The sequence below is a fragment of the Chironomus tepperi genome, unplaced genomic scaffold, assembly GCF_022539635.2.
Source record: "Chironomus tepperi strain 1889 unplaced genomic scaffold, CSIRO-AGI_Ctep_v1 contig_11, whole genome shotgun sequence".
Classification (NCBI taxonomy): domain Eukaryota; kingdom Metazoa; phylum Arthropoda; class Insecta; order Diptera; family Chironomidae; genus Chironomus; species Chironomus tepperi.
The window spans coordinates 667409-686326 of NW_027226133.1; the positions used below are offsets into that span (position 1 = coordinate 667409).

The 18918-nt window shown below is 30.4% G+C and overlaps 1 protein-coding gene across 2 annotated transcripts in view; it reads right to left on the reverse strand.

Annotated features, from left to right (window-relative positions):
- The window catches only part of dpr12 (defective proboscis extension response 12), a 49036-nt gene that overhangs the window by 20706 nt on the left and 9412 nt on the right, over positions 1-18918 (reverse strand). The window contains exons 3-7 of one of the 2 annotated variants that reach the window (XM_070636134.1): positions 4246-4370; positions 4064-4090; positions 3911-3973; positions 2756-2801; positions 2538-2656 (exon numbers count right to left, since the gene is read on the reverse strand). In XM_070636134.1, the coding sequence (XP_070492235.1) occupies positions 2538-2656; positions 2756-2801; positions 3911-3973; positions 4064-4090; positions 4246-4370 (380 nt within the window). Of the gene's footprint in view, positions 1-2537; positions 2657-2755; positions 2805-3910; positions 3974-4063; positions 4091-4245; positions 4371-18918 lie in introns of both variants that reach the window. The other variant, XM_070636126.1, reaches the window with a different exon arrangement.

Genomic DNA, 18918 nt, shown 5'->3' on the forward strand with positions numbered 1-18918 from the left:
TTTTCAATTTTTCTAAGTACCAAAAACCGACCCCAGACGTGCTTTAGGTGGAAAAATGAGATTTTTTTAATACTAAATTGCATTAAATCTCTCTCAAAACAGGCAAATCTACAAGAATTTCAAGAAGGTTTAGTAATTTTGTATTCTTGCTAATTTAGCTGATTCCATCAATTTTTAAAGGTTTAGCAAAAATTTTCGGTATTCTTAGCATGTATTCTACTCCCGGGAACAATTTTCTCCTTGCAAACAAACGCTCAAGAGCTTGTTCTTCTTAAATGTACTAGTTAAGCATGTTCACGAGCGTTATTGTCACCTTGCCCTGCTCTTGGAGAGCACGCTCGTAGTCTGCTAGGTTTTCCCATCAAATTGCATCCCCTATAACATCTCAAACCACCCGAGCTGTCTCTTTTGTCTTAATTAAATTGCTATCTTAATTATTGTCAAATTAAAGACACATCAATGTATTAATTAAAGCCCCATAAAGTTCAATAATCATTCCAATTGATTCCTATTTAAATTAACGATATCGAATTTTTCATTTTCATTTGAAAATTGAACATTAAAAGTTTACAGACGTACTCGTAATCTCGTAGACGTAAAAAATCAGAACGAGAAGAAAAATTGAGATCGATAAACTTTTTCATTTTCTTTTTTTGTGCCTTAATTTTCAATGTCTTTAAACTTTAATGCGATTTTGTGTTGATTTAGTACATAATTGAGATACTTAATATGTTAATTATTTAGAAGATTTAGGGCTTAATGTGAATATCATGATATGTAGGGAAAGAATGAAGTAATTTACATACTTCAGCATATATCATAAATTACATAATTCTTATCGCAATAAATACCAGAAATGGGAACAAAAAATACTTTTTCTATCTCAATGAGATTATCTTTATCAGCTAAAAAATCATCAGCTGTTGTTTATCGCTTACTTTTTTCGCCCTCATATGAGAATATTCTTTTTTTTATGCTGGCTTTGCTTTCTCAATTTCATATACTTCTTCTTTCGCCATTTATGCATGATAATGTTTACGTTGAATATAATGAGCTGATAAAAAGATTTATTTGATTTGAAAATTTTAGACTCTGCAAAAAAGCGACAAGGACTTTTTTCGCAATAAAGTCATAAAAAATGAGTTCGCAATGAACGGGGTTGGATATAAAATTGAGGACATAAAGTTCGAGAATTTTAAAATTTAGATTAAACGACTTAAAAATGTGAATAAGATATAAATGATGTGATTTGATGTGAAAATTGAATGAATAAATTATCAAGAACAGTCTGCAAAGTTAGGTATGGCGTAGATTGTAGTTGAGTTTGATAATATGTTGATGCGATTTCCTCCTAGAATTATCTATTTTTGATCATTTCGCCAAATATAGCTATGTTGAAACTGATTTGTGGTTTAAAATTACTGCAAAATTATCAAAAGTCATTTAGTTTAGAGAATTTATAGCAGTTCTGCAGTCCTGTAGACAAAAATTGTAAGATACAGCCTAAAACTGCAGACCTGAGCTTCAAAATGGCACAAAATGTAGGCCTGCGGTTCTTGATCGAACCCTAATTTACAGACATAGCCAAAAAAATCACCAGATTAATCCAGTTACTCAAAATAAATTGAATCTGTAAATTATCACATATAACTAGCGTCTTCGTTAGCTATTATCTGCTAATTGTAAATACTAAGCTTGTATTAAGCACACCAGAGTCAAACAGGCTAAGACTAGTCGACCGTATGTCTAGTTATAAACATGAAATATCAGAACAATTTCCACAAATGTCAAGCTTATAACTAGACATGCGGTCCACTAATTAAAGTCTGTTCTAGTCAAGTATGCATCACAATCCATGATTATCCTTAATAATTCAGAATAGTATACAATGTTGCATAATTGTGAACATCATTAATGAACGACCTGCTTTGAATTAAATTAATCAATTTCCTACCCCTTGAGTCAAAATAAATTTATTTTCTCAGAAAAAAAATCCTCCATCATCTCTGCTTCCCTCGTGTCACAGATGCTGTTTCATTATCTAATTTTTTTTACTCTTGCTCTTGAAAATAAGTCACAAAGCAAGTAGAAAGAAGTTGATTTAAGGATAATCTTATTAGATCTTTAACATAATTTTCATTATTATTATTATATTATAATTTTGTGAAACTTTTTCATCTCTTGCCTAATTCCAACGTCACATAAGACATTCAAATTTATATATATTTTCTTATCTGTCAGTGGATTCAAGATCGGGAATGAGAAGAAGGAATAGGTTGAAGTTTTTCGCTATCGAGCACGAGAAAAAAAGGAAATTTAATTAGATTTTTTTCTTCATGAGAGAAACTTGCACGCTTCGCTGCCACAAATTCTACTTTTTCCTCTTCTATTCATTGTCTCTGCTATTGAGATTGGACGTATATTGGTCAAAGTTTCAGTTTTGTGGCGTTAAATTATCGATTTTTGTCCTCTTCCGTGTCGTCCACAAAAATTTACATAAAAGCTTATTGAAGAATAGAAAAAATCAATAAACTTACTTGACATTCATACAGGCCATTATCTCGTCTCTGTACGAATTTTATCTGTAGTGTCCATACATTCGAGCCAGGTGTATGAATAATACCAAATCGTTCATCATTTGTATACAGTTGAGCACCTGATGAAAATGGTAATGAATTAATAAAGCATGAAAAAATCTTGATAGACACATGCATGTATGTATGTATATACACATATAAAGGAGCTTTCAACTCACCACTTGCTAATACATGCCAGTCTCTTCGTCTCACCCATGACACATGCTGCTGAAAAAATCGAAATGAGAAATATTTACGGTAAAAATTTTGGGGGAACATTAAGGTATGATTTAGAGCGTAAATGCTAATTAATATCATGATATGATTGAGCAGAAAATAGAAATGAAATGAGGGATTTAACAACGTTTGATCTCTTAATCTCTTTGATCTTGTCTTTTTATTAGTTGTCAGGAAATCTATTCAATGTGATTGACTTTTCATCCTTCGAGGAACTTTTTGTCAGATTGAATTTTTAAGATTGAATTTTGTTCAAATTCAATTGAATCTTTAATATTTATTCTATGAAACTTGAATTGTCAAAGACATTTGATATATTCAATTAGGATCTCGTACGCACGTGTCGCAACATGCATAAGCTAAGGAATCTTCCAAGAATCTTCAAGAAATTTCTGATTGAAAAATTAATGTAACAAAAAATTGTCAATAGCTTGATAGAATTTCGTTATTAAAATGAAATGAGAATGTCGTATGGAAATTCTATCAAAACATATTCATATTCATAACTCGACCTTTATTCCCAGAAGATTTAATCTTCGTTCAGAAGATACTTTTTGCATAATATTTTGATGAACTTTAGCTTTCATGTGGAATAAAGAATATTTATTAAAATTGAATAATTTTATTTTAAAGGTATTTGAATAGGCTTGAAGTTGGCATATTGCATATTCAATTGTCTCTCGAGGTCAAGAAAAATTGAAATGGAGTGAGGAATTTTTGAGATTTGTTGAAATTTAAATATTGAATTTTTGAACATTAGAATTTCAAAAATTCTAATTTCCTTATCAAATTCTATAGATAGATACAAAATAGACTGTATCCAAGTGGAGATTTTGGAAGCTCAACTTCTAGAAGTAGACAAAATTCACTGGAACTAAGGATCATTGAGACTGAGACTTAGATTTTCCAATCTCGATTTCGAGAAATCTCGATAAATCTTCGTCGAATTTTCTTTGTTTGAAAATTGATTCTGACATGTTGCCAGATCCAGTTTAAGTTAAAAATAACAAGAAACTCGCTCAAAAGTTGATCCTCATCATCCGGAAATAATGGCAAGATTCAATTATATCAAAATTTAAAACAAAGATAAAACTTACCCAATTTACACCTATTCGATCTACACCTGGCACCTTACATACTAAAAAAGCAGTACCACCTAACTGAAATAGACAGTACAAAATTATTCATTAACTTTTTCGTTTCCTTTTTATTATATATCCATTTTTTTATAAAAGAAAATTCATACTTACTTGTACAGTAAGATTCTGAGATGTTATCTAGAATGTTTTTAAAAATAAAAAAAAATTGTAGCGATGAAAGCAAAGTTTTACAGTTATTGAAAGTTTTTAAAAAACTTTTTTCCCTGCTTCCACAGAATTTTTTAAAGCATAACGAGGAAGAAGAAAAAAAAATTTCAATTTACGATATTTACCTCAGGTTCTTCTTGTAACGTACTATCACTACTGTCTAAAACATTATTATCTATTCTATTGATTAATTGTCCTGTTTCCATCCAAAGTTTTTTCCAATCTGTATTAGCTAATATTGATTTGTGATCTGTAAATAGAGAATGAATGGGAAACATTTGTTATTAGAAACTTTGTCTTGCGATTCTATTAAAATAGTGATGGATATAAAAAAATTTCTATAAAGTTTGACGATTAATGAAAGTTTTTCTATGGCACAAAAAATTGAACAATGGATTCCATTACATATACACAAATAAATTTCTGAATCATCAGCATGACTACCTGTCTTATCGAAAATTCTTGTTAATTTAATGCGAAATACATTTAGAAAATAACATTCAATATTTTTAGTGAATTAATAAAAATAAATAAAGGAGCCATTAAATGCTCGGATATGAAGAAGAAATCCAGCATAGACTCAAAATTGTTGAATAATTTAATGAGGCTTTCTCATCCATGAAAATAAAGATGAAGAAGGATTTGGATATACGCCCTTTTTGTACAGCATATCCAATAACTTTTGGCTTTAATTAAAGGTTTTATTATTAGAACTACCCAAATAAACTAAGGCGAGTTTTAAATAATTCGGAGAAATTTTCATTAAAATGTTGTTTTTAATTTGTAGTAATGTATAGTCAGTCCAATTATAAAATATATACGCAATCCCATTTTCTGTGGCGTCGTAGCTGTCTACAGTGTCCAAAATTAAATTTCAAATCTACGCAATTTATTACAGCTGATTTCTCTAATTTTCAATGGTTTTAAACCCTAATTCATCATCTTTCCAACTCAAATAATTCCTCTACGGCCGCAATCCTGACTGTTCTACCCACTGCTTCTATTTATAATCACCAAAAATCTATAAATACAACAATAAAAATCAAAAAGCAGCTAACTGCAGCTATAAATGTATCGTGTTAGTTCACAGAATTGAATTGTACGTGACAAATAGCACTGCTATCCATCTCGTTCTGACTAAGCATAAATATCACCAATTTGCTTTTTCTTGGAAATATGTCTAATTTAGCAGTTGACATAAAGTATCCAATGTGGGTTGTTTTCAATATTATTTGGTGTGCTTAATGTTTGAATCAGAGGTTGATAAACATTTTGTTGATTCTGTGATGTTTTCTATGACTGAGTTTTGGACTGAAAGTGAACATTATGAGTTGCTATTTTTAGTTCGTTAATTAGAGACTTTTTTAACCATGGGAACTGGTAGATGTGGTAAAAAGTTTTGGTAAAATAGACAGAATGCATTTTTAAATAGAATATCCATAAATAGTGGCTAGACAGAGGAAATTATGTTCCTCATTAGTCAGGTGGTGATGATTTTCTACCCCTAGTAACACAAGGTAGCCAGAAACGACTAAATTCATTTCAAAAACACAATTTAGTCACCAAGACGTTGTCACGATGACTGCAAGACATTAGGGTGCCTTGACGACAACGTAAGTAATTTTAGACCATTTTTAAATTAAAAAGTTAAATTTGCTACATCGTCCTGTTTGAAACTTGAGCATTTTGTCGCTCAAGCAAATTCGTATTGGTACCAAATGATTAAATTTCAATTTAAATCAATTCTTAAGGAATTTAAGTTCCTATTTTAAGACTTCATACACGTTTATCGTAAAATAATTGTTAAATCTCTTATTTCTCTTATGATTTAACTGCTTAATAACTTCAATTTCCATTTCTCACTGAAAACTTGTGAATAAGGATCAATATTGAATCATAAATGTATAAAGCTTCACTAAATACTAATCATGATTAGAGACAGATAAATTTCGTATTTACGAAATTTCCGCGAATTGTTGCGAAAATTCGCATTTTTTGGCGATAGATGCGAAATTTACAAAATTTTAAAATAAAAGCGAAAATCCGAAATTTTTTGAAATTTTAGCGGAAATTGTTAATGAATATTAAATTTAAAAGTAAATTAATTGAATATGTAACTTCAGGGCCCAATTTTCGTGATTTCTGGTACGAAAATTTAATTTTATCTCATGGAAATTTTTCAAAAAAAATTTTCGGCATGAATTTCAGTAACAGTTTTTTGAGATTCAAAATATCTAAAAATTTTATGTGCAAATCTTACAGAAAATAACATTGAAATTACAACAATTTTATGCTTTAATGATATATAATTTTTTTAAATGTATTTTTTCTGCCAAAATATTTAATAAAATTCATGGTTTTTAATTGATGCGAAATTTCAGCGAAATTTTTAATTTTCAAAAAAAATAAATGCGAAATTTGCAAAAAATAGATGCGAAATTTATCTGTCTCTAATCATGATTAATCAACTAATCTTTATATAGCTTTCTAAAGATAAATTTCAATTAATTGAGTAATAAAAATTTCCAGGAAAAAGCCTCCTAAGATTTAAATTTCCCAAAATTCCTTCCAAACACAATTAAGTTAATTATTCAGCCAAAATTTATTTATTTAATCAGAAATTGAATACTCAATTACAAAATAACACAGTTTCCAAGTGATCCTCATCCTTTAAATTTTACCATAGCAATTTTCTTCTTTCACCATGTCAACATAGACAATCAACTCAAATAACGACGATAATGTCTCAGCCATAAAAGCTTTTAAATAAATTTTAAGATCTTTTACCTATTTGAGAAACTGTTCGTCGTCTCATTTTAATAGCTTGTTAAATTTTCATAAATGAGATGAGTTTGTGAAGAGAAAAAAAAGCATCGTTAGGACTTCCTTTAACGGCATCATTAGCTTTTTTATTCGCGAAATAAACTTTCAAACAATTTTTTATCCAACCATAATTTTCAATGTCCTAGATTTTCGAATCTTTATTGTGAAATTGTGTTTATTGTTGGATAATTTTCATGGAAGTGAATCCATTGATTATGTAAATGTAAGTAGACGTTTACGCTATTAGAATGGGAAAATAAGTTAGGTAAAGGTAGACAATATTCGTTCATATTTAATGATTATGTCATATTTTCAAGCAGAAGTTCGGTCGGTTATTTTCTTGGAAACATTTCTTAAGGATTATAATTTATTTAAAAGACTTATTCAAGGTTCTCGACTGTTATGTAGATGAGGAAATCCACGAGTGAAAAATACTGTAAAATTTAATACATCACACCTACTTTTTTGTTGTTGTAATCAGCTTAGCTCCTGAAAAGTTTTAAACTTTTTCATATGCGGGAGAACTTCCTTAAATAAATTGAATAATTAAAGCTAACAATGATGTAAATAAATGCTGTTCTGCTGTGATCATGATTAAATTTATAATATTTTATATAAAGTTACAAATTCAATTATTTTGTTCTAGTTTTGCAGACTAAATTTAGAAAACTAATTTGTCATCGTGATGTAATCATTGTATGGTCAAATTGAAATATTATATTTTGTATTGGATGACAAACACAGCTCGTGGAAAAATGTGATGGATTATATTGTGAGGCGGTGAAATGGCATCAATGGGCAAAATGGAAAAATGTTGGGTTTACGTTCCAAATGTGTCAAGGTTCAATGTCAAGTCATTTTCAAATTTTGAATTTCCTTTTCCAATTTACCGTTCTAGTAACGAATCTACAAGGATATACTGGTATTTGGATGATTTTCTTGTTGGATTCATGGGTACACGATTTTTAACCAGGGACATTGCAGGGTCCCAATTTTAGGGTATACACAAAGCAGAATTCCAAGTTTGGACACCGTCCTTGGATGGAACCCACTAGGGAAACGACGACCAAGAGCTTCAAAAGCTATTCGGCGTAGAATAGCGATAGTCAGGTCTGCGTTAAGAGTTTTTTACACGTGTGCCGTTAGGCATACTAAACAAATAGATTAAAGGCAATCAACCCTACCTGAATACAAAATGTCTAGCTATTCCACTGCTCGTAGCCACAACAGAATCTACATCTTCACAAAATGTTTTCATAGTCATAAAACCTGACCAAAATTTGACACATGAGTGCATTCAAATTCAATTCCAAAACATACAAAATTTAAGCCAAGCAATGAACTGAAATATTTTATTTTTGTGACTCAAAACATTTTCCAAATTCATGTCAGTTCCATAAAATTTGGCATTTCAATTAAATTCCACATGACTTACAATGTTTATAAAACCAATTATCAATAAATAATTCTCAATTTTAAATTTTATAAATTTTTAATCAAGTTTTTTTTTTCTCAAATTGATGCAATTCAGCCCATCAATCTTGAAACCTTCTTCATCTTATTCCCACTGTAAAAATTTAAAAGAATGAAAGAAGTCGTCATTAAATATTAATTCTACAAATGTAAATTTAGGTCACAAAACTTTTCTTCCCATTCATTATGTTCCAATGCATACAGAAAAGTAAATAAAAAAGTTTTTTTGTGGAAATGATGAAGAAGTTTTAAATTTTCTGGCTTGATGGAGCTAGATAGTCTTAATAAATATCTATTTTTAACATTTCCATTTACAAAACTGTAGATTTTCTTCCTTTGAATTAATAAATAAAGAAAATTTCTCTTGTTGGTGTTTGTAAAATATTTTTCTCCTTGAATTGGAATCAAGAGTTGGAATGAGTGGATGCCTTCGAGCGTGTAGTTCTCATAAAAAGGGATAAAAAAAGGGATTCTTAGGGTTAATACACTCGAAAGAATTATCTTGATATAGACATGATTGTTTTAAAGACTAGATGACATTAATGCTTAAATTTTTGAAATTTAATTTGATTTACAATTTTCAGGATAGATCTAATTATGGAAGTTAGGTCAGAGAGAAGTGTGATTGTATTTTTAAAGAATTTTAAATTCTTGATTAAAGAAGTTCATTAAGTTAATGGAATTGCTTAATTGAAGAGGATGAAGTGACCTGGATTCAATTCTGAATGAAACTTTCATTTATAAAGCATTTGTTAATTGGGAATATAATTTGAAGTAGTGTTTAAAGTGAAAAGAAGTCATTTAAACTCAGTTCTTCTTCCCAAGAATATCATTCGGAAAGCATACAGTGTAGAAATGACCAAAAACCTAGTCCTTATAAAGCATGATTCTGATCAAAAGCCAGATTCTATGAAATTCTACCTTAGGACAAAGCAGAGCACGAAGTCGACTCATATTTCGTACAGAAAACTTAAGTAGACTCGACTTAGTATAAATTCGAGTCGACTTCGAGTATTGGAGCAAAATCAAGTCGTCTTGCCGCTAGAATCTGGTCATACAGCGTGTGCTTTCCGGGTCAAATCTTTTCCTAAATCTAGTTCTCTCAATACATGCCATTCACTTCTTATAATAATAATTTATAAACTCTCCAGAATTCCAAAAACTTTTTCACATTTTTCCTTATACTTTTCTAAAGAACAACATTAAGATTGAATATTTTATGAGCTTTTAAAATGGTTAGAAAATTTGCACGTAAACTCAAAAAGTATGTTCAACCATCGTTTAAATATTTTTTTTATACATTTATTACCTGTCTATGTTGGAATTTTACGATTTAAGTGAAAAATTTATGGCAATTCGATTAAAGAAGAAGTTGGAAAATTTTCAATAAGTTTTGCTGGCATTCCGAATGGTACTTTTGAACTCTGAAAATGTTTTCTTTTGAATTTTTGAGTTTTAGAAATCAAAAGTTTCGATTGTTTATTCTATAAAATGTTTTATGTAGTTTGTATCACTTGTAGCACTCAGGATTAAAGCCAATAACTGCATTTTTATTGCTCTATAAAGTTGCTGGATTGATTTATTCAACACAAAGCTCGATTCATCTGAAATTCGAGCTCTACATCAGTTATTTCAATCATTTATTCCCCATACTGTTATCGTTCAAAAACAGATTTACCAAAACCATCAAAAAATATATTAATAACTTTCCCATACATGAAGCTTCACAATAAGAACCGCAAAAGGTTAGGCATAAAGGCTAGTCGTCCTTTTGATGTCCGAAAAAAAAGCCAAAAGAGAGGAAAAAATTACCCACTGCATAAATTAATCGATAAATAATCTCAACGTCATAGGCAGCCAGCACAAAAAAGGGGCCTCAATAAGCATTTCACACACACTTTGCGAAATGTTTATTTTTATTTTTATCTTGATCGCTTAACTCAGTGATTGACCGCATAGAAATAATTTCCTCAAAATATTTACGATATCGGTAATGAAAATTTATTTGAAAAGTAGGAAGGCGATTAGACTTAATTTTAGGGTAAGAAGTTAGGATTTTTGGCGGAATATTCAAGCAAAATTAAAGCAAATAATAAAATTTGATGGATGAGAATGTATAATATATTTAGAAAGGCAGTGTTGTTTTGATTTGTGGTCTAAATCTAAATCAAGACTTGAGTACAAAGTCAAGATGTAAGTGAAAAATTTGGGCTTCAACTGAATTCTGTCTACGTTTTATTTAAGTCCATTGAAACAGATAATTAGATAGACCAAAGGATACATTATTGGTTGTAATATCCAGATATACAGAATCTTGTCCAAACAGGGAGATTTGAAGTCATTCTTTCTAGAATATAGCCTTGAAACATAATTTATTGTAAGAAAAGTTACTTGCCGGAACCATGCTTCAACTTGTAGCCTAGATTATCACAAAAGGTTCCATCTGACTCTAATGCTTACCCCTAAGACGACAAGTACTTCAACTCTGCCAAGAATTCAACATGAGTTTACAGTTCTTTGTTTTCGTGTCGTCAAACAAAATCAAAAGCTCTTGACTTGCTCTTGACAACACGCAACCTATTGATCATGATTAAATTCACCATTTTTCTGTTTAACTTTAATGACTCTTCCATTGTTGTCAATAAAAATGGAAAAAAGTAAAGCTTTTCAGATAGTTTTATGAGCTGGTAAAAATCTCATTAAGTCCGTCGAATTGAAAATGATTCTCGTTTGTAGATTTACACATACAGCATTTGCCATGACACGATATTATTTATTTTTATGTATACATCATAAAGCGTTGGTAAATATGAGTGTTATAGGAGAAAAAGTGAAATAAATTCACATAAAAAAGGCGCAAACAGAATATTTTCTTTTTTTTTCTCACTTAGCCTTCTTTGTTTTCTATCATAAAATAAAGAGCTTAAGAATAATGTATGTAGATGTTTTATATGTATATACATGTATATAACAACAGCATAAATATTTCATTCAAGTATACTATGTATGTTTATGCTTATAAATTATGGCTTATGTCGACGAACAAACAGAATGAATGGAAATAAAAGAAATACTTATGCTGCAAAACATTAAATCTTATGGAATGATTCATAAATTTCCATTATTTAACTATTGGTCTTTTTCAATGATTTTCATGTATATCAATGCATTGGACTTGGAATGTTCCATCAATTTAAATTGGAATGAAAAGAAGCTTTTTGACAGTAAATCTCATTAAAATAAGTTGGAAACTTTTGAAGTGGAACAAAAAAAAAGGAATAAAATATAAGAACCAAATTCAATAGTCAATGACTCAATTACAATATCGTCGCATCTTAAGCATCATTCTGTTTTTCAATTACAGGTCTTGTGATCACGAAAAATATTTTCTTCTACTTATTATTTGCTTCCTACGTAAATATTGTCTTGTCATGTCAAGGGATGGGGATATTTTTTGAAATGACTGTGGATATCTATGTGAATGTTATGGTAGGGTATTTAGGATTTTATTTAGTGTCAACAAAAAATAGCTTGAGGGTTTGTTTGAAACACATGATGGAGATGCGGCTGCGTTTTTGAATCTTGAATTTTGTTCTGTTCATCGCAAATAATTTCTAGCAATTTCAATTCTCGGAAGGCGGTTTATCCTCAATGGCACCCCTCGATATGGCCTTCATTTAGGCTATGACTTTCTATGGAGTTACATGAGCATTTATGGCTATTAAATAAGGGCCCTAACTAGGAACAGTTACTTAATTTAAGCAACTTCTGTCTGAAGCTTGCAAACTTGACAAACTCCCCTTAAAATGAAGATTTTGGCGTTTTGAGACTCTTAAGTGCAAGTTCTACCCAGAACTCGACTTTATACTAACCTAAATGCCACCCTGATGCCAGAATCTTTTCACTTGAGTTTCCCAAAAAAATAAAGCATTTCCTTTTGCACCCATAAAAAATGTCAATATACATCAATCTCTTGAAAATCCTCTTACTATTCCCTACACATATACTCAAAGGCATATAAGAAAATCCTCCCAACTTTATTACCGAAAATCAAGAAAATAACTAGATTCTTACTTCATCTCACTAATGATAAGGAGATACAATATTCCTCCCTAGGCCATCATAAAACATCAAAATAAATTACTTGAATCCCCATCCCCTGACACCAAGACTGATGATATGAATATACGCAAGAAACGATGAAAGACGTAAGATAAAGAAGAAAATAAAAAAAAATAGAATGTGAATGTCAGTAATCTATTCTACACATTTATAGGTAGTAAAAAAATAGCGCGATATAGAGCTTTTGTGTGCATGATAAATAGTGAAGATGAGAGAACAAAAAAAAAATCAGAAAATGGAAATCTTTAAAGCATGAAAAGCTTCTTCTTGTCTGAAAATGATATTATAATGTAAGCAGGTAGGATATGAGAATTTTTTTTTTCTATTTTATGTGGGCTTCCAGCAAACAAAGACATTTTGTTCTTCGGTTTTCAATATATGCTCATTTCCGTGCAGACGATGAACCGAGGAATGAATTTTCATTAAACCTGAATAGATTTATCAAAAAGTTTAAATCATTTTTGCAGGTAGGTGTTGGTAGAGGAATAAAGGTAGAGGAATTTAAAAGTTTAAATCGATAGATTCACATTATGATGATAAGGATATACTTCTTATTATGCATTACTACGTGAACAAATAAAATATGGGAAAATAATTGCTAGAGATTTACCGCATGTGTCTCACATTCAATTTACCCCGAAACATGGAGGAATATTCAGTTTTTACCTTCCTCAACAATAAAGTATGTTGAATATATTAAATTTTAATATCTTGATGGAAATCTTTGCTTCACTTTTCTTTTTTGTATGAAATGTTAAGTTTTAAATGAAATTTGAAAATATTTTTTTGTAAGGTTTTATGGAATTCGGAGAAGGAAAAATGTTGAATTTCATAAAATATTAAAAAGTTTTTAAAATGAAAAGGCTCAATTTAATATTTAATGTGATAAAAGCTTTAAAAAGGATTTATGTATTTTCTGTGAAATAAGATGGATATTCTGAGATCCCTAAACTCTTTTAAATACTTTAGTTTACTTAAAAAGTTTTAAAAACTTCAATTTTGAATGAATTCTCGAAATTTGTAGAAATTCTAGAAATTTAGTAAATCCGATTGCTCGTTTTTGAAAAAAAAAAACTCAATATTCTGGAGCTTAATAAGTGAACAGTACTTTTCTGTCTATTACAAAGTATATTTATGAAATGAAACGATTTGGGACACAAAAAGACGCATTTATTCAGCGTTTTCGAGGCACCGTTTCGATGCAGTGTAACGGTAACATATACAAGTAACTTGGAAATACCATCCCTAACGACGCAAATGAATAATGCTCTATCATAGATCTTTAAATTCGTGTATCCATTTCCATTTGTGTTAATAAAAGAGGTTTAGCTAAGCCAGCCTTATAAGCTTCGCTTCGTCATTTGTGTCTATCGGGCATGATGTTGCTGAGTCGGCTATTTGCAACGCAGTTAGTTTAAAAAAATTAAATTAACAGCAGCTTCTCATTCGCAAATAATTCTAATTCCAATAAAGTAATGAAAGCTTTTCTCATTACACAAAGTTTCCATAAAAATGCTCTTAATTTAATGCTCAAAAAATTACTCTTCAAGAGCCAGACATGCAAATCAAATTATCAAACAATTTTCGTCTTCATCTTTGTCTTAACTCTTTTATTTTAGTTCCATCAAAGGTTCACTGAACATTTAAAAACTTCTTCATTCATAGCTCATAAAAAAAATTCGCTTGCAAATTTGTTTTTGCTCATAAACGGGCACATTGGATAACAAGCACGAATATGAATATCTGATAAATCTTTTTTCGCTCACAAAAAAATAAAATAAAGTTTTATGCAGTCGATGAGAGCAGCTTACAACTTAACAATCTCTGATCCAGTATTTCTGTGGATTTATCTTTGGCAGCAGACGATGCAACATGAGATTTTTTTACAGACCATTTATAGACGCTATGCTTGGATAATGTGAATCAACATATGCATTTTGGCAGTTACAAGGATATTGTAAGTAATAAATATATAGATGATTTGTTGCTTACAGACTTGGAAAAGCTGTTGGACTTTGTGCTTTTATGGTTGTCTTGGATTTGAAGACTTTTATGTTTACTACTAGATTTTTGTGATGATGAATTATTGGTATGGAAATGAAATTTGCTGTCGTTGTAATGAGCTGTTTACTTATTACAATAAAGGGGTAGGGAAGGTAAATCCGTTACCAAGCCAGAGTCATTTCAGCATGATGGCGGATTTTAAATCAATTAATCAACTTGTTGCTTATTAATTTTGATAATTTGCCCAAATGTATATTGCACTGAGTAATTAGTAAGCGATATCCAACTGTACATCCAGCTTCAGGCGTCATCAAAGCGATGACATGATTAACAACATTGAAAACTTTAAATTAATACCGAAATAACCCCTAAAGCTTTATTTATATCTAATTGACAGTAATGAATATCAAATAAATTCCTTCATATTAAAGCATTTTGTTGCTAGGAGCAAATTTTATCAAATATTCACATCATTCAATATCCTAATCCCATTATGGAAGCTTCATTACATTGTTGCTAATCTCATATTGTCCGAGAAAAAAAAATTCGACAATGAACAATTGGCCTATGAAAATTAATATTTTATGAGCGGAGTGGTCGCCATATGGCCTCGAGCTTTTTATACGCATATTTCATGATTGATTCTAAAAATAATAAATAAATGAGTTTTCATTGTCAATGTCTCGCAATTTTGATGTTGATGATATTGTGTCTGTGTTGCTATGATTTCGGCTTGTTTAGAAAAATAGATTAGTGGTTATTTTAATATATTTTTTCCTGGTATATGTAATGAAATTTTTAGGACATAAATAATTAAATTTTTGAATACATGTAATGGAATTTTCGGTGATTGTCGTTGCTATTTTTGGTGTTTCTGGGTAAATAAATTTAAATGTTTGATGTCGGCGCCTATTTAATGAGGGATTTTTAAGTAATAATGAATGAGGATAGAGCTAGACTTGTATTGCCTCGAGTAGACAAGGTGACTAGCTGATGGTCACTAGCTGATGGCGGATAGCATGTCAATCAAGGGTACGTTCTGCTTTTGAACAAAATTAAGATTGTTTCTAATGGAACCGACCGAAATTCGGCCAAATTTTGTCAATTTCAAATAGTAATCCTAAATTTGGCTAAATTTCAACAATTTCAAACATTTATCCGAAATTTGGCTGAAACTAATTCAAAATTCTGATCGGAATTCGGTGTCATTTCAATTAGTCTTGTCTAGAACGCCTTGCTTGCAAATAAACAAAATCAACTCGATTTCACATTAAATTAGAGCTCAAATTCAACACTGATTATTTGCATTCAAATTATCAAATCTTAAGCGATTACGTCACACTGGATATTGGAATTTCCGAGTCCTCAAACGATCATAGAGGTATCCTCTAAAGCTCCAATGCTCGGATAGCACTTACTATTCCCTTTTCTATTTTCACAATAAATCCCAATAATCCTTATTTCTGCTGAATATCTCACAAATTCCCTGAAATTTTCCCACAAAACAAAACAGAACAGAAAATCAATTCCATTCCCGAACTCCCCATACTATCCAGGCAAATAATAAATTCAAAAGCAAATAATTCTAAAGAAAATTCATAATTTACTGCTTCAAATAGCAAAATAAATAGTGGGAAAGTAGGTCGCTCACATAATGATTCCCAAGATGACGATAAAAAGGAAAAAAAAGAAAAATATAAATCTAAAGCAATCCATTATGAGTAATAAAAGGAGATTTTTTATCATATGAAGTCCATGATGAATTTCTGTTTCTTAGTTTTCTAGTTTTTTTTTCTTTTCAGCTCATATATTTCCTCTTAAGAGCACATCGCATCTGACATCAAGATTATGCATGCAAACAAACTTCATCAATTTCTTGTTTCATTCCATCTTCAACACAGAAGTTCATGAAAATTTCCATTTTTGCATTTATATTCATCTCCCTTAATAGAATCATTTTCTTCTTTATTTCTATACAAATATTATGTTATGAATCAAAAAAACAAAAGAGATATCTTTTTTTCATATAACATAAATACGTAATGCTTTGAAGCAAAGGAAATTTATTGTTCTAGCATAAAAAAAAGAGCACAAAAAAATTTAATGTTGAAATAAATTTTCTTTCAACATTTTTTTTTTTTTTTTTTAGCGCATTTTTGAAACTTGTTTTCAAAAAGGTAGCTTAATAATGCACTTTGTTCGTTCGTTCGTTCGTTCGGTCGGCTGTTCGGCTGGAACGCGAGATCTCGAAAACTAGACATCGTAGAGAGCTCTGGATTGTTTTAATAGCTTCGTTCTATCAAGTTATTGGGTTATCGGTCATTTAGAAGTCTCAAATCAACGCATAAATACTATAATTAACAGTTTTTCATTTTCACATACAACAACAACAAAAACAACAACACGTTTTTTCATTGTTTTACAGTGTTTTTCAATGTTTGTCGATGTTTTAACAGTGTTTACTGAACAATGTTTGAAATTTTTTTTGACCGTTATGAGGTTTGAATTATGAAAATCCGTTAAATGATGAAGTTCTTAAATTTGTGGAAGTTTTATATGGATCTTGTTTTTAAAATCTGGAAGTGACCTGGATCTTACTGGATCATGTGTTTTAGTTCTGAAAGTGAACTGGATCTTACTGGATCTTGTGTTTTAGTTCTGGAAGTGACCTGGATCTTGGTTTTTAGGTCTAGAAGTGACCTGGATCTTACTGGATCTTGTGTTTTAGTTCTGAAAGTGAACTGGATCTTACTGGATCTTGTGTTTTAGTTCTGGAAGTGACTTATTAATCAATTACTGATCGCTGGGACAAAAATGCGCTTAAGTCCCTCGATCAATAACACGAGGACTTTTGTAATTTTTTTTCAATTTGAAGTAATGATTTGTGTGCGAATGAATAAGAGTTTTTGGAATAAATTGAGACGCATTTTTTATGCTATATGCTTTTTCAAGAGCTTTTTAAGCGGATTTCACCTCTAGGGGCTGATTGAAAAAGGTATTTTAGAGTCAGAGGCATAGCCAAAGTTAGGTCAAATGTTCAAAGAGCCAAAAACGTCTTCAATTTTCTGGGATTTTTTGAGAAACAAATTGAAAAAATCATATTGATTAGGGTTCTGAAAGGTTGTTCCTTATTCTTAACATACACACAATCTTATGCTACCCTCTAGGTTGTGATGTGACCCAAAATAGAGTCAGATAGAAAGCCTTTTGTAATAACCTAGGCTTCAAGTCGGAGCTGGATCCATTAAATAAGTAAGTACCCCTGAGTCACACCATAAAAGCTCTTCTACAAAATAAAATTCAATAATCAAGAATCACACCGAATTATTCAGCCAAATAATCAACTTCAGCCTCTGCTGATCATTATTTTTAAACCAAAATTTAATCTACATTGTTTGATAATTCTATAAAAATATAACACATCATGTAGGTTTACTGACAAAGAATAAATTGAAAATCCCACATTTAATGACAATATTTGATAACACTCACAATCATCCCACATCATTCGTCTACAGCTAATGAATTTATTGCTGTAAAAATCAATTAAATCAAAAGTTTTAATCCATCACTCAGACACAAAGCGACAAAACGAGAAACAATATACATTGTCGTCGACAACATTGTCTTTAACGTAATTCAACCTACGATAAAATAAAACATAATTTTTCCATTTCAAGTGAAATGTGTTCCTTTAAATTTAAGCACTTTACATCTCTCAATTTCTTCTATTTTTCAATAATCATAAACCAAATCATCATCATCAGCATCAGCATCATATGTACGATGAGATGCAGAATATTGAGTAAAATGTATACATAAAGATGGGGGGGAAACATGAGTACAAAAAAGGGAGAGCAAATGTTGCCCAAGGCCATGCGGGAAAAAATTGAAAAAGGAAAGAAAATTTGTTTCAATTTTTTTGTTTGATGCTTGAAATGAGAGCATTGAATTTGTGCCAAAAAAGAGATTTGAAGAAGTTTGCTGTTTGTTCTCGAGTATTTGTAACATTGTACTTTAATAAAATTAAATTTGGGAATGATTTTGACATGAAATTGCTTGAGTTTTAGGTCGGTGATTTTGAAGGGATATTGTTTAATGTTTAGGGTTGGCTAATTCAAGATTTGTGTTTTAAAAATTGTAAGCTGGGCATGTAAATTGAATGTTTTACAGCAATAAGGAATATTATATCCATAATATTGATAATACACCTCAAATTTGAGTCTGAATTCAAGTCAGCCTTAGTTTATGCAATTTTTTTTATAAAGAATATGATTTTCGATCAATATTTTATCCATTCCTTCCTTTCGCAGTATTGAATTATGAAATGGGAATGCAAGGCCTCGAATGTCATTTCAAGATGCCACATTATATAC